General features: G+C 52.0%; 1 protein-coding gene across 1 annotated transcript in view; it reads right to left on the bottom strand.

Annotated features, from left to right (window-relative positions):
- Positions 1-14937, bottom strand: part of Col4a1 (collagen, type IV, alpha 1) — a 128338-nt gene that overhangs the window by 7860 nt on the left and 105541 nt on the right. The window contains exons 34-48 of the mRNA XM_013022832.1: positions 14219-14371; positions 13981-14079; positions 13782-13871; positions 12751-12890; positions 12196-12322; positions 12026-12106; positions 11466-11564; positions 9106-9156; positions 8009-8194; positions 7279-7412; positions 5533-5605; positions 4716-4787; positions 3510-3638; positions 2551-2649; positions 1028-1240 (exon numbers count right to left, since the gene is read on the bottom strand). Coding sequence (XP_012878286.1) covers positions 1028-1240; positions 2551-2649; positions 3510-3638; positions 4716-4787; positions 5533-5605; positions 7279-7412; positions 8009-8194; positions 9106-9156; positions 11466-11564; positions 12026-12106; positions 12196-12322; positions 12751-12890; positions 13782-13871; positions 13981-14079; positions 14219-14371 — 1746 coding nt within the window. The remainder of the gene's footprint in view (positions 1-1027; positions 1241-2550; positions 2650-3509; positions 3639-4715; positions 4788-5532; positions 5606-7278; positions 7413-8008; positions 8195-9105; positions 9157-11465; positions 11565-12025; positions 12107-12195; positions 12323-12750; positions 12891-13781; positions 13872-13980; positions 14080-14218; positions 14372-14937) is intronic.

The raw sequence follows: 14937 nt of genomic DNA, 5'->3' as shown, positions 1-14937 counted from the left end.
CTGGGGACAGACATTCAACCACTGGGACAGACACCATGCACACCATCAACCACTGGGGACAGACACTCAACCACTGGGGACAGACATTCAACCACAGGGACAGACACCATGCACACCATCAACAACTGGGAACAGACACTCAACCACTGGGGACAGACCTCATACACACCATCAACCACTGGGAACAGACACTCAATCACTGGGGACAGACACTCAACCACTGGGACAGATGCCGTGAGCACCCTCAACCACTGGGGACAGACACTCAACCACTGGGGACAGACCTCATACACACCGTCAACTACTGGGGACAGACTGACCCACCCGTCATCCAGGTACACCTTACTCATGCCATTAAACTGGAGATTGGAATGATTCCTTCTTATTAGAAAGAATTGGCCGTGTAGATAACATGAATGTAGATGAGCAGGGCGTAAATGCAAAGCGATCAGGAAAAAATAGCGAGTGTAAAGAATGATGTAAGACAAATTTGGTAAAGGGAAATGAACCCAGATCACTAGAAGGGAGAAACCTTTCCTACTGGACCTCTGGAAAGACTTCACATCCAGATGACGGGTACGGTACACAGTGACCCCCACCCTCACTGAAGATGCAGAGGTGCCCTCATACCACATCTTAGATTTCACCCTTGGCCCAGGACACCCTAACTGCTGTGCATGCACAGAGAGGGGCAGTGGTGGGCTGTGGCGTGGGTAGAAGGGACAGTGGGAACAGAGTCAGAGGGACAGAGAGGGACTGTGGGAATTTGGGGCAGAACAGATGTGTATCCAGAGACGCTGCCTTATCTCGAGCAGCAGTGCCAGCTGCTGAGCACGCACCCCAGGGATCCCTACCCTACCCTGAAACACAAGATCCAACGTTTTACTAAGTACACATGCTCAAGGAATCTGCCCTGGTTCCCGGCTTCCCACGAGTGCAGTGGGAAGTATCACGGTGGCAGAGGTGAGGTTGGCAAGTTCGGTGGTCAGGATCACCGCCGAGGAGAAGATCAGATGCGGATTCTTACCCAGGTCCTGCCCGTGGGCCCGCTCATTGCCCTGCACGTAAAGCAGCGAGTACCCATGGTAAAGAATCTTGGTTCCAGGAGGACAGGACGGGTCTTCTGTTGTCTGACTGTGTCTGGTCACGAGGAAGCCGTGGTCCACAGATGGTGTGCCCGGAGGCCCCATGGATCCGGGCAGCCCGTCGGGCCCCGGAGGCCCGGGAAACCCTCTGGGACCTGAGGACAGAAGGCAAATGGGTGCTCCTGGTCAACACCTTCAAACGCATTTTTTTAAAGAGCTGGTAGTAGTTTATACCTCCAGGGTGTATCTGGCCCTTCCACCCCACAAAGGAAGTACTTATAAAAGTGCACAGCTAGCTGAGTGCATCCTCCTTCAGACCCCTTCCTTCCTTCCTTTCTTCCTTCCTTCCTTCCTTTCTTCCTCTCTCTCTCTCTCTCTTTGTCTCTTTATCTCCCCCGCCTCTCACACTGTACTTGGGCTTAAATTCAGTGTTACCACTTGAGCCATAGCCCCAGCCCCTTTGCTTTAGCTGTTTTAAGTTAGGGTCTCATGCTTTTGCCTTGGGCTGGTCTCTGACTGTGATCTACCTTCCTTTTTACCTTCTACATGGCTGAGATCACAGATGGAAGCCACCATAACAGCTATGGGGTTAAGATGGGGCCTTGGTAACTTTTTTCCCAGGCTGGCCTCAAACTGAGATACTCCCAATCTCTACCTTCCCAGTAGCTGGGATTACAGGCACGTTATACCGTGCTCAGCTAGCTCCTCCTTTGTATACTTCTCAGGATGGCTTTACAGACACAGGGACAGCACTAAGCATGTGCTCAAACATTTGGGTCCATGAGGAACATAAACATGAATAAATGAAGATAACCCAGTGGTATGGTTCTGTGCGTGCTGTTCACAGGGAATCCAATGGCTCCTTGAAGTGTGGACATGACGGAACTATGAAAACAGCCTTGCTTCAGGCTGACAGCCTGTGTATGGGGGAGGGGGGTAGAGTGGGGAACACTGGTCCCTCCATCTCCAGGGGCAAAGCTGTGCCACACGGCAGCTGGCAGGGACCTACAGAGAGGGGTGCTCCCGGGATGCCCTCATCCTCGGCAGCATCATCGGGGGAGCTCCCCAGGGTAAAGAGACACCGTGTCCGTCCCAGGCGGCACAGTGGCCCCTAGGCCAACACTGACATGACTATTTGGGGGTTGGCTTCCTTCCACTGGCCATGGCTAACACAGAACGTTGTCTGTAGCTGCAGCCCTCGTCTCTCTTAGAACACTATGTGGACCACCACTCCTAGCCCCGCCTCCGGAAAAATGTGCTCCTTGACCAACATGCAACTACACAGAAGACAGTGGCTGGTGCAGCCATGCGCCTCCTTCTCCTAAGACAGAGACTTTCCTTGGAAACTCTCAGGAGTATTTGTTAGTTCGTGTTGCAGTTTTCTCAGTGCCCTAGACCGCTGTTCCTAACCTGAGCTGTTCCTAACAGCTCAAGGGTTATTCGCCAGGAGGCAGGTGCCACCTACCTGGGGGCCCGAAAGGTCCGGTCTCTCCTTTCTGGCCAGGGGCACCGTCGAAGCCAGGGGCGCCCGGGGGCCCGGGAACACCCGCCGAGCCGGTCACACCTGTGGTAGAGGAGAAAGACTTGGTGATCAGGCCCTGAGTTATCTGTTCCTCTTTCTTCCCTTCTTGAATGTCCTTTTGGTGTGTAGGGGACAAGCCCGAGGCCTTCCTCACAGGTGACAGGGCTTACCCAGATGCATGCACTCTGCACGAACCCCCTCCCCACACGCCTCTGAGTGGGATGCTCTGGAGCTCCCCCAACTTGCTCAGGGCTACTGCTGGGCTGCTTGGTGGATGTGTGCGGAGAAGGCCGGGCGAGGGGGGCAGAGACCCGACAGCCTGTCCCTGCCCTGCTTGGGTGTGGCGGTGTCTATGTGGCAGGACGGCAGCGTGGCCTCACACCTGCGTGTGTGAGTGGCTGGCACTGAGCATCTCACGATGCCGCCCGGTGCCTCCTTCACCCCCTCTCCCCACCATGAGCAACCCCTGAAACAGGAATGGCCTGGCTCTACACAGACCATCTGGGGAGGGTGTGTGGGGACACGGGAGGGGAGTGCAGAGCCCACCGAGGGACCCCAGCTGCTCAGGGAGCAGGGAGGCAGAGCCCGCAGGGCACTTCCCATGCCCTTCCTGCTGCTTGGGGTGGGGCTCTGCTGCACGGGGCTTGCGCCGTTTGCACCGAAGGTGAACATGTTGGGTTGCGGGTTCTAGTGTTCCTGGGTGGACTTCTTTTTAGGGGGCAGGGAAGAGTGGGGGGGTCCTCTCAGAAACTTTGCTTATTTCTGATTTACATGAAGGAAAGCCGCACTCAAGTGTGTATCTATGCTCCAATCCTAAGCAAGCAGGCCAGGGGAAGTCCCACCCACCCCCAGGGGAAGTCCCGCCCCCTACCCATGCCCCTGCACACCCCAAGGTTCCTCACCTTGCTGCCCTTTAGGGCCTGGGGGTCCCTGGAGCCCTTTCAGGCCTGGGGGCCCCTCAGGACCGGGGAGCCCTGGCTCTCCCTTGAGGACATCATACGGACCAGGGGGGCCCGGGGGGCCGGGAAGACCTGTGGGGGTGAAAAGGGGGTGATCAGGTTCCCATCAACAAGCCGGGGTGAATCCACACGTCAGCGCCTTTCCAAAGCAAGGCCAGTGTGAAGGCAGCAGGAGGAGTTCCTCACAGCACACACGTGCCGTTGGACTGTGGGACTGGGGCTCGAACTCAGAGCCTTGTACTTGCTGGCCTCCCCTCTGCCACATTCCTACCCGTTCATCTGTTCTTCTTACGTCTTTCTTACTTAACGCCCTACGTGCTTGAACCTGGAGACCCTGTGTCACCAGTGTGGACCATCCACTCCATGGTGGGACTGTGAGCCACCACCAGCTCTTCCCGAACACTGCCCAAACACAGCGTGCCTCACCACTGGAGGCAACCCACTCTGGCTCGGAGATCCAGTCTGGGCTATCACCTTAGCTGAGCTCTGCCTCATGGCGGCCACTGTCCCAACTTTCCAGTGGTGAGTGAACTCGGTTCTGCAATGAGTATCGTATATTGATGCAGTCTGAAGGACACCTCAGCCTCCTCTCCTCCTAACACTCCTACTCCCTCCCTCCTCCCAGCCACGTTCTCCACCTCTTTCCCCAACATTCACCTCTTAGTGCCTTTGGCTCTTCATCCTGTAGCCTAGAACATAGCTTTGAAGACTAACGTGGGCCCTAGAAATATGGTCTGTTGGGCAGGAGGTAATGGGTGAAGGACAACTATTCTCTTCCAGGATTATTTTGGTTTTTGGGACCCCCAATCCCTACCAACCCCTGTGGTAAATCTACTGATGTCTGGACAGAACTTGTGTGGTCTCCTGTTGTAACTTCCAGTGGCTGCCTGTGACAAACGGGATGGCCTGCAACAGGCTGGGTCTGGAGCTGGTGTTATGCCAGCCACCCTCCACCTTCCCCTCAACTCTCCAAGTTACAAATCAGACTTTGAAGAGACGCTGATGGCTAGAAATGTCAAGGATAGGTTCCTAATGTGCTTAAAAACAATTTCCAACCAGCTGGGTACTACTAGATTTCCAGTCATTTCCCATGATTCTGTGTGTTCCCAGAGCAACGGGGAAGACATGGGGGTTAACAAGTTCTCCTACCTTTGGAGCCGGGTATGCCTTGATCTCCCTGGTCTCCCTTCAGTCCTTGGAGGCCGGGAAGACCTTTCTGACCTAGGCAGAAGGAGACATTGCCTTTGTACAGCGTCTGATAACATGTAAACATTTGTACATGTGTTTACATGCACGTTCACATCTATGCCACACACATGCATGGGCACATGCACACAGGCACAGGTACACACTCACCCAGGCGCATGATTGCATGGACCTGCATACATATATACAGACACAATGTATGGATGCATACATTATGTCCATATGTATGCATACACATATAGTCATGTACACATATATTCATGTGTACATGCATGTACTTCTGTACATCAAACTCAGATTTGCTGAACCCAGAAGGCAGACTGCTCCAATCAAGCAGCGAATGACAAGATGGTCACATGGAGAGAGGCAGGTGTCATAGTTCATGGTCACCATCTATCCCACAAAGACACCAGACTGCGTGCTTCTCATATGCATCTGATTTAGCCCTAAAAATTTTAGCCCTTGGAAGTCAGTAGGAACCAATAAGTGCTCATTTAACATATTAGGAAATTAATGAATAGCCAAGTCCATGACTTCTTGTTGAGATACAAATGACTGGTATGGGGGTCCTGATTCTTACCAACAAAACCAGAACGCCCCACACAGGCACTCACGGGATGATACAAGTGGGCTGCCACATGGGAAGGACATTGTTAATTTGCAGACACCAGGGTCTCAGAACTGGAGGCCTGTGGTCCAGAGGCCCTTCCAGCTGCTGCGCTGTGGTATACAGCCATAGGACCGTCATTTCCAGTCTTACCTTGGAATCCTGGAACTCCTGGTGGACCCATATCTCCCTTCGAGCCTGTGATTCCCGGAGAGCCACCAATGCCCTATATGGGACATGCAGAGAAAGCATAAGCCGGGGATTGCTCGGGACACAGATGAAAAGTCTCTCAGGTAACCTGGGAGGAGGAATGCTGAGAAATCCCCCCAGCAAAGCTGATCTGTGAGTCGACCGTACCTGAGGTTCACTAAATGAGCTCACAGGAACATTGAACTTCCTGTGTGCCTACCTCAGAAGCCAGGAAAATTCAGCCCTGCTTTCTCCTGCCTGCCCATCACATGCTAAACTCCACAAGAGCAGGCAGACGCTTACGGCACCATGAACAGAACCAGAGCACCACAGACACTTCTCAAAGAAACACACCCAACCAAAGCACCAGACGCCCATTTAGGAAGATTTCCCCAAAATGCTCAAGCACAGTGATTTGAAATTAGCTTCATGTCTTATCTAAAATCTGGCTTTAATTATAGAAAAAAGATTTTAAACCACTCAGACTATTTTCTTTTATAATATAGCAAAATACATGTTTTAAGGAACATCTACTCACTTATTTTCTATTTCAGTATAGTTGACCTTTGTTCTAGGCATATACAGTGTTTTATTATTTCTGGCATAGATGTCTTTGCCTTACTTTGTTTTTTAAAAGTACCACGACTTTAAACAACATGCATGAATATGGGTTTAAAAACACACAGAGATGAATAGAGACATAGACACTGATTGCACTGGAAGTGGGGAGTATATTTCTGGGTTTACTAAGGAAGAAAATCAGGAATGCATGAATAATCAACAAATTACTGGGATATTGTAATATAGCAACAGAGCCTAAAACAGATTATGGTACATACCCAGTGTGTAGGGAGGACAGGGAGTGGGCTAGTAATGACCGCTACCCGCCATGGCCTGTTTGATCACCTTTCATAGTACCAGCCAAACTCAGTTTTTCTGTATCTGACCAAGGAAACACCCCACGTACTCTTCCCCACCTCTACTCCTGAGGAACTGTGGGAGGGGAGGGGGAAGACAATGGACACTCGGAATAGAGCCCATGTCATTCCTGCATTGGGGGAAGAGGTTGCCTTCCCGGGCCCAAACGCCCTGGACTCAGACTCTTTCCAATGTGTTTTTGGGCAGTGAGGAGACAGAGAAGTGGAGACAGACTGACCCACTGACAGAGAATGACTCTCTGGGAACACATCATGGTGGCATAGCTGAGAATCACACCAGAGATCATCAGCTTACCTTAGAGGCACTACAGGAGGCCAACAGTAAATAACCCCCCCCACATACACACACGGTCACTAGGTCACTATCACACCCTGAGCTGTTCTCCCTCTCAAGGTCACATCCATTGACACCTGCAGTCTCTCAGCCCCCCTCACAGACGGGTGCTGAGCTGCAGCTATTCTTTATAGAACAACCCTGGATTGTTTAACAAAACTGCAAGTAGATTGTGCATAGCTGCAGATTTGCAAACTGAGAGCTTGGGCACTGGATTACGGTTTGGGCAGTGGGGCGCTTCTCAATGGCTCCCGGAAGAAATGTCACAATAGTGTCTCTGGTACCAGTGAAGAGAAGGCACTGAATTAGGGACCGGAGATTGTCACACATGGACACACACACACACACACACACACACACACACACACACACACACACGACAATCTTGTGACCACAAGGGCCTCCTTAACAAAGGAATCTCTATAGCCCATCACTCACCGGCATGCCCTGGAAGCCTGGGTCTCCCTTGGGCCCGGGGGCACCAGGTGTTCCTGGCCAGCCTGGGTTCCCCTTGTCACCTTTTAGCCCATCGAGCCCGGGCAGCCCTGGAGGCCCCATGGGTCCCGGAAGCCCTAATGGGAAGAGTTAAGGCAGATGGTTGATTAAGGCAGGTAGGTGCTGTTCAGTATATGTGCCATTCCGCCATCACTCTGTCCTTATTGCTACCCAGTGGACCTGGCTGTAACTCCACCATGAGCCCCAGGGAGGGAGGAAAGGAGGCAAGGAAGGAAGGAAGGAGAAAGGGAGAGTGGGAGGGGAAGGGAGGGAGGGAAGGAAGGAGGGGGAGAAGGAGGGCAGAGGGAGGGAGGGGGGAAAGAAAGGAGTCACATGCATCACCAGAGTCTCAACACCCAGAATGCCCTGTGAGGGGAGTGTCTGGAGCCCCAGTGCCATCCCAGCAAAAGGGGTCAAAGCAGAAGGGGCTAGGACATCGTGCTGATTAAAACACCACCAGATGGCCTAGCTACCAAATCTTTCTCATTAATTTAGCTCTTTGCATCTTCTTATTTAAATTCCTTGACAGAAAGGACACTAGAAAGATCTTGACCAAAAACACAGTTTCGAGCTGTGATCAACTCCACAAACTTCTCCAATGAGAATCATTATTATTGAACTACTCCCACCCTACCCCATGCCAAGCTCTGATGCTTGGCTGAAATGCCCTTACCTGGCAGGCCCGGCTGTCCCTGAGGTCCGCGGTCTCCTTTGGGCCCCTCCACGGGGCGGCCAGGGGTCCCAGGCAAGCCTGGCTGTCCTTGAGGCCCAGGAGGACCCATGAATCCTTGCTCGCCTTTGGATCCAGGAATTCCTGGACTCCCAGCTAATCCGGGGAAGCCCACTTCACCCTTGGAACCTAAACAATGAAAACAGTTTGAGCTGCAGTGACAAAGAGCTGCAGTCTCTGAGGGGCAGGGTCGATGGTAATACGCTTCCCAACCCCCGGTACCCCACAAACACCAGGAGCAAAACCAATACACTAGGTGCCTTCCAGAGCCTGGCTGAGAAGGAAAACCCAGTGTGTGCAACTGCAAAGGCAGCATCTGATGGCCAAGGCACTGACATAGACGTATGGAAGTCTGCCGGCCATCACACTGATGAAATGGGGGGCACGGCCCATCACCGAGTGAAAGAATAGAACGGCTGCTCTACCATGCAGAGGAACACAATGCAATGATCAGAAGCCATGGGTTCTAACCAATGAGATACCCTGCAAACTGGTCATGCCACGGGAAGAAGTCAGACCGAAAGAATACAAACTGTTGGACTGCATGCAGATAAACCCGCAGGAGATGCAAACTAACCCACAGCTCAAGAAATCAGCAGGGCAGCTGCCTGGGGAATGGGATGCAGAGGGAGAATCAGGACAGAAGTGGAGCAAAAGATATGACACTTTCCTCAATGCAAAGTCTCCATGGGTATACACGTGCCAAAACGTATCCCAGGGCACACTTTACATGTGCATTTTATTGTGAAAGAAAAAATAAGCTGGTGCTTACAGGAAAAGAACTCTCCATATTTACTTTTAAACATCAGTAAAAATATGGAAGGTATTTGTCATGTACCACATAGCCTTTTGTTCTATAGACTAGTGTAACAGCAGGAGTCTTGTAGGGTCCTTGCTACCTCTGGACTCAGTACCTCCGGTCCACGTGTAGCCCCTGCCTTTGTAACAGGCACAGTCCATTCCCTGCCCTCCTGTCACAGAACGCAGCAGACTGGGCGGCAGCAGCAGAATGAAAAAAGAACAAATTGGGGAAAGGGTACCTTTGTCTCCTTTGGCTCCTGGGAAACCTGGGAATCCTCTTCCGGGTAGACCTATGAAACACAAGGAAATTAGTTCAGAGTGACTAGGGAGCAAAATTCTATTACTGTACTTCTTATACGACACATTGTCCTGAGACTGGGTATTTATAAGTAAGGATTTTTCCTGAGTACCTTTTAGCTCAGATCCACAAAGGCCTTCAGTAGAAATAACCTGCACTAATGAGGGATCCAAGGGACCTGACTGTCCCGAGAGCACAAGAGCAGGAGTTAAACACCTTCCAATTATTAAATACCACCAAGTTCTGTTACAGACAACTACTAGCACTGTTAGTGCGAGGTTGAGCTTCCATGAAGTCTTTGTCATAAATACCCTCTAAGTGTTTTCTGGGAGTAACTGTTGTCCAGAAGGCCCTTCCCCTCTGCCCGTCAGCTCTGAGTGGGGTACTGTCAGACAACCATCCCTGTAATGGCTGCTGGCCAGTTGTTTGCATGGGAGCCAGATCACTGAGGATGCTCCAGAAGCTGCAAAAATTACCACTATCACCTTGGCCATACATCATGGGCCTAAGTCTCTAGTCCAGACAGCCAGAGCCAGCCTGCGACAGTAGCACACCGAGCAAGACCAGCCCAATGGATGAGTTCTGGAAGACCCAGCAGCCCTTCTACCCTGACCCACACCGGGAAGCACTTCCCCCATCTGGCCCAGCGGGAAGTCTGAAATGGTCCCTTATTTGCATGAAGGACCCTGCTGATTGGTGAAAGAGCTGTTCATTTGAGTGAAGACCTGCCGTAACTGGTGCAAGCACCTTGGCCACTTCCCATTCCTGGATATCTCAGTAAGTAGGTTGCTCATCCCGTATTTTTTGAGCCAGCTGGGAGACACAGCCCAGTGCTGCCCCCTGGTGTTGCAAGACTCAACCCAATACAAGGCTTCTCGTGAGCAGTCTTTTCCTGCCGGCTTTTGATTTTTATCATTAGTTGACCAGGCTGAGCTGGTGACATAAAGAGGAGATAGCAGCAGTGGCAGCAGTAGAGACAAGAGGACAGCTGGAAAGTTTCAGAGTGGCCAGGACAGAGAGGAGAGGGAGCAGAGTCAGCAGAGACAACAAAGGCTAGAAAACTAAGGCTGAAGACTAGAAACCATGTACCCTTGTCATGGGAAAACTTGTAAGGCCAGGCCTTCTGGGTCAGAGGTCCTGGATACCCTCTGCCTGAGAACTGTAACTCCAGCCACTTGTGAGCTGAGGGTACCTATGCCCAAAGTCTGTTACACTAGGAACTGTAACACTTGCAGTCTCTGCCTGCTGCTGTCTGCTTTGGCTGCTGTCTCACCACTGAAAGCTAAGGATCATAACACCTGCCAAGTGTTTGGGCTGCTATTGGAGCCATAAACCTCCAAACTAACTACCCAGAGCTGTTAAGTCTGTGGCTTCAAAACCCTGGAGCACTGAGCCCCTTCTCTCAGGGCTTGGAGCAGGAGGTTTCTAGGTCCACCTGTCCGCCACTAGATCTGGAACACTCAAAGCATGGGACTGTGAGCACTGGTAGAGATTCTCCTCACCTACCTATAACTTCCACCCAGGGAGATCTAGGAGCCCTAACCATCCACCCAAGGACAGTGAGGGACCCAAACCATCCACTCCTAACCATGGAGTTGTAACACTACTACTGTTGAAATGAACAGTAGTGTCTCTCAATGGAGAGAGAGAGAGAGAGACAGAGAAAGAGCTGAGGGCCAGAGAGATTGGGGGCAGCAGATATTGGAAAGCCAGGGAATATGAGCTGTGAGCTGGAGGGGAAATCCAAATGGGGGAGGGGGGACTTTATGAATTATTTTAATAGAAAAATCAATGTGTACACATAAATAAAAGGCATATAGTATGAAAAAAATGAACTAAGAAACACCATCACCAGCAAGATGGCCACATCTCACTATCCTGGACCCATCTCGTCTGCCTCTGGGTAACCTGCTTCCAACATTCACCATTCTCTGGCCTGAGTACTTCTGTGTGTGTGTTTGTCCTTGGGCTCTTTGATCAAGTTGCAGCTCTATACTAGAGGAAAGGAGCAGATTCTCCAACGAAGAAAATGCTGGCAGAGAAAAGAGTTTTGTGTTTTGTCCTAGCAAGTGAAAGGGGACTGGCAGAGGAGACATTCCACATGCAGCAAGAGCTGTCTGTGTCTCCTGGACTCCCCAGGGGATATTTCCAGAGCCGGTGTCCATGTGTGCAGTACCTGACTGTCCCCTTCCCTTCCCAGCCCAGCCCCTGTCCACCAGCATGCCTCTGTCTGCTGGGCTCTGTTCTCTCTGCATGGTTGTGAGGCTTGGTGAGTGACCATGCCCTGTCAGCAGGACATACCTGGCTCACCCTTCTCCCCTGCAGAGCCTGGGATTCCATCACTGCCGGGCTCTCCTTTCTGGCCAGCTGGACCTGTGGGACCAGGAGTCCCAGGGAGACCTGAGAGAGAAATCCCACACCGTCATTCATGAACCTCCAGGTGAAATGGCTCCTTTTAAATTGTGATCTTCCACCCCCACACCCACCTCACCCCACCCCCAACTCATGTATAGGTCTAGTGTCCTTGAGTCATTCAGACCCCTTCCAGAAGGAACCCTCCTCCCTCCCTGCTGCTAGAAGCACCATGATTCCCAAACCTCACAGGCTGGTGAGAACAGAGAGGATAACTCAAACTCCAAGCTCACTATAGGAAACAGCCTGGAGACTCTGGTGCCAGTCCCTAACTAGTGATGAGAATCCTGAAAGACACCGGAAACCCCCCTCACCCCCCAAAGCTCAGATCGCTGGTCTGAAAAGCGGAGGACAAGGCCACGGGTGCCCCAGGCCGGCAGCAGCACCCTTGGGCTCCCTGGAGGCTGAGGTCCCATCCCCCCTTCCGTCTGCACTCCAGGGCAGTCTACCTGCTTCTCCTTTGACACCAGGGATGCCATCTAACCCTGGCAGGCCTTTGTCTCCTTTCTCACCGGGCAACCCGGGACTTCCTAAAGAAAAACACAAAGCCAGAAGACCTGTAAGTCTGAGTTTTCCTTGTCCTGAGTCACTGCTTAGGAGGAGGCCTCAGTTTACCTACCTGGATAGCCGATGCTCCCTGGCAACCCCTTGGGGCCGGGAGACCCCGGCATTCCTGGGATTCCTGTGCTGCCCTTCTGGCCCTTCTCTCCAGGGCTCCCGGGGAAGCCTGCCAGCCCTGGGTCTCCCTGTGGGAAGAATTGGCTGTGTTTAACTGCATCTGCTCCTGGATGCACGTCTGCAGGCACTCTCTGGTCACTGGGATACATTTTGGTGCAGTAAATACTGCATGCCAGAATGCTATTGCCAGATTTCTCACTGTGTCAAAAGCCTGTTTCTGAGCAAAGGCAGAACTGAGAGACAAAAGAGCCATGGTCTCCCTTCTTCTTGCCAAGTTCTTGCCCACCCCCCCTCTCTCTCTCCTTCAGTGGTGGCTGGCTGCCCTCACCTTGCGGGGAGCCTGGAAACACTTCCTCAAGGGTAGAGGGAGGTCTCTTATAACAAATGAGGGGGAACTATGATTCCGTGCTGTTGTTCATTGAATGTACTGCTTCATAAACGGCCCCAGAGGCATTTCAAAGGAGAACTTCATGAGATCATGAGGGTGGCTTGTTACCTTATCGCCAGGCCGCCCCGGAAGGCCGATGCCAGGCAGACCAGCCTGCCCTTTCTCGCCTTTGGCTCCTTTCTCTCCAGGTATGCCAGGAATGCCCTGTGGGCCTGGGATGCCAGGCACACCCTTCTCTCCAGGTGTTCCTATCAACACAAACCATCGGAAGGTGAACGGGGGCTCCCACAGCCTGCCAAGCACCGAGCAACAAAACGTGAACCTCTTCCCTTATTAACATCAGCAAATGACCTCACTGGCTGCCCTGCAAATCCTGCCAGACACCCTAGCCGACATTCCCCTGGCTTTAAAGAGTTGTATGTTTTTATGACATCACCAAATCTCATTAATGAAGAATTCAGGGGAGGGGGGCATGAAGGAGTAGAAAGAGCATGTTCAAGCAAGCTTTATCGTGCCAATGCCAGACCTATGGACGGGCAACCATAACCAGCAGCCGAGACCTTTCTACCTTAAATGTGGCGGTCAGAGTATCTTGCAGATGCACTGGAGGAGACAGGAAGGCAGGCCTCCTGGCTTGGCTGTCCCCTCTTAGTGCCATCTGAGAAATACTGTCACCCAGAGCTGTCCAGGCTGGTGTCAGAGCTCTCCCTTCTGCCTCATCCCTCCTCTTTCTGGCTCTCCCACCAGCACAGGCAGCCAGGTGGGAAGGCTGGAGCATGGAGGAGGATTCCTCTGAACTAAACGAAGGACTCCATGGGGTGAGCTGCTTGTGCAGCCAGACCTGAGTAGGGAGCCAGACACCCCCCGAGAGAGATACCACTCAGGGGTGGGTTGCTGGGAGATACTCCATTGTTGATCATGTTTTACTCTGTGTTCCCATGAGAGCCTTGTTTTCTAAAGCCATGGTCACGGTCACCCAAACGCCATCCATCCCCAGACAGGAGTCATCCAGCATGGAGGATGTGCATCCACGCTAGAGATGCAACCTCTGAGGGGAAGAGGAGGCTCTGCAGGCCTGTCACCACCTCCATACCCACGGGCACGTGTGCGTGACGGCTCCAGCTCTGACTCCAGCTTACCAGGCAAGCCCATTCCACCGACCGATCCTTTGGGACCAGGAAGTCCTGGGGCCCCTGGGGTACCGCTTATTCCTGGGTCACCTTTAGGTCCTGGAATGATAAGGCAGACATCTGGTGGGTTAAGTGTCTATGACAAGGACAGGGTGGTATGCTTCGGAGCCTGGGGTCTGGCCACAGGAGGCACTTGATGTCCACCTACCTGGCTGCCCAGGATGCCCGGCCTGCCCATCTTTCCCAGGTACCCCTGGAGTTCCCGGATCTCCTCGGGAGCCTTTATCACCAGTGGGTCCAATTTGTCCTAGGTATCACAGAAAATAAAAGTCAGTGCAGATCCATGTGGGCTTGGCAGGCTCCTTACTTCAGACACACGAGGCAGGAATTATGGAGAAGCAAATGACCCAGGCTGGCACATCAGCAAAGGCATTTCCCCCACATACCTTTCTCTCCTTGGTCTCCTTTCTCTCCCTTCATGCTGCCCATGTCCACTTTATCCATGGACCCCGGTTTTCCAGGAAGCCCGATATCCCCCTTATCGCCTTTGAAGCCAGGGTCTCCCCTGGGTCCCGAGGAGCCGGGGAAGCCATGGTCTCCTGAGAAGGAAAAAGAATTGCCTGATGAGACCCAGCCCACCTCCTGCATGTGCTCACACTCCTCCTGGATCGAAAAGGGGGAAAATGAGAAAGTATCCAAGGCTGACATGAGGAAGTGAGTACCTCATCCCAGGTACTGGGCAGCCACACCGTTTTTAAAACATAGTCACCTATGATTCAATTCATAAATAAAATATTCAACACTTCATTAGCAGTTCAATTAGTAAGTCAATATTCGCTAGTGATTTTATGTTTGTTTGTGTGTGGGGTCAGTACTGGGGCTTGAACTCAGAGCCTGAGTGCTCTTTCTTCGCTTTTTCACTCAAGGCTAGCAGTCTACCATTTGAGCCATACCTCCACTTCCAGATTTTTGCTGGTTAATTGGAGATAAGTCTCATGGACTTTGCTGCCCAAGCTGGATTGGAACAGCTATCCTCAGATCCTGAGTAGCTAGGACTACAGGTGCGAGGCACCGGCAGCTGAATTTTATTACTAGTTTAGATCATTTATACTTCTTTCTTCTCACTCTGCTTTGAGTGCCACACAAAAATCACAAAGCAGCAATT

The sequence above is a fragment of the Dipodomys ordii genome, unplaced genomic scaffold (genome assembly GCF_000151885.1).
Source record: "Dipodomys ordii isolate 6190 unplaced genomic scaffold, Dord_2.0 Scaffold64, whole genome shotgun sequence".
Taxonomy (NCBI): domain Eukaryota; kingdom Metazoa; phylum Chordata; class Mammalia; order Rodentia; family Heteromyidae; genus Dipodomys; species Dipodomys ordii.
The sequence above is the reverse complement of the archived record's forward strand: the minus strand, read 5'-3'. Positions and strand labels throughout refer to the sequence as shown.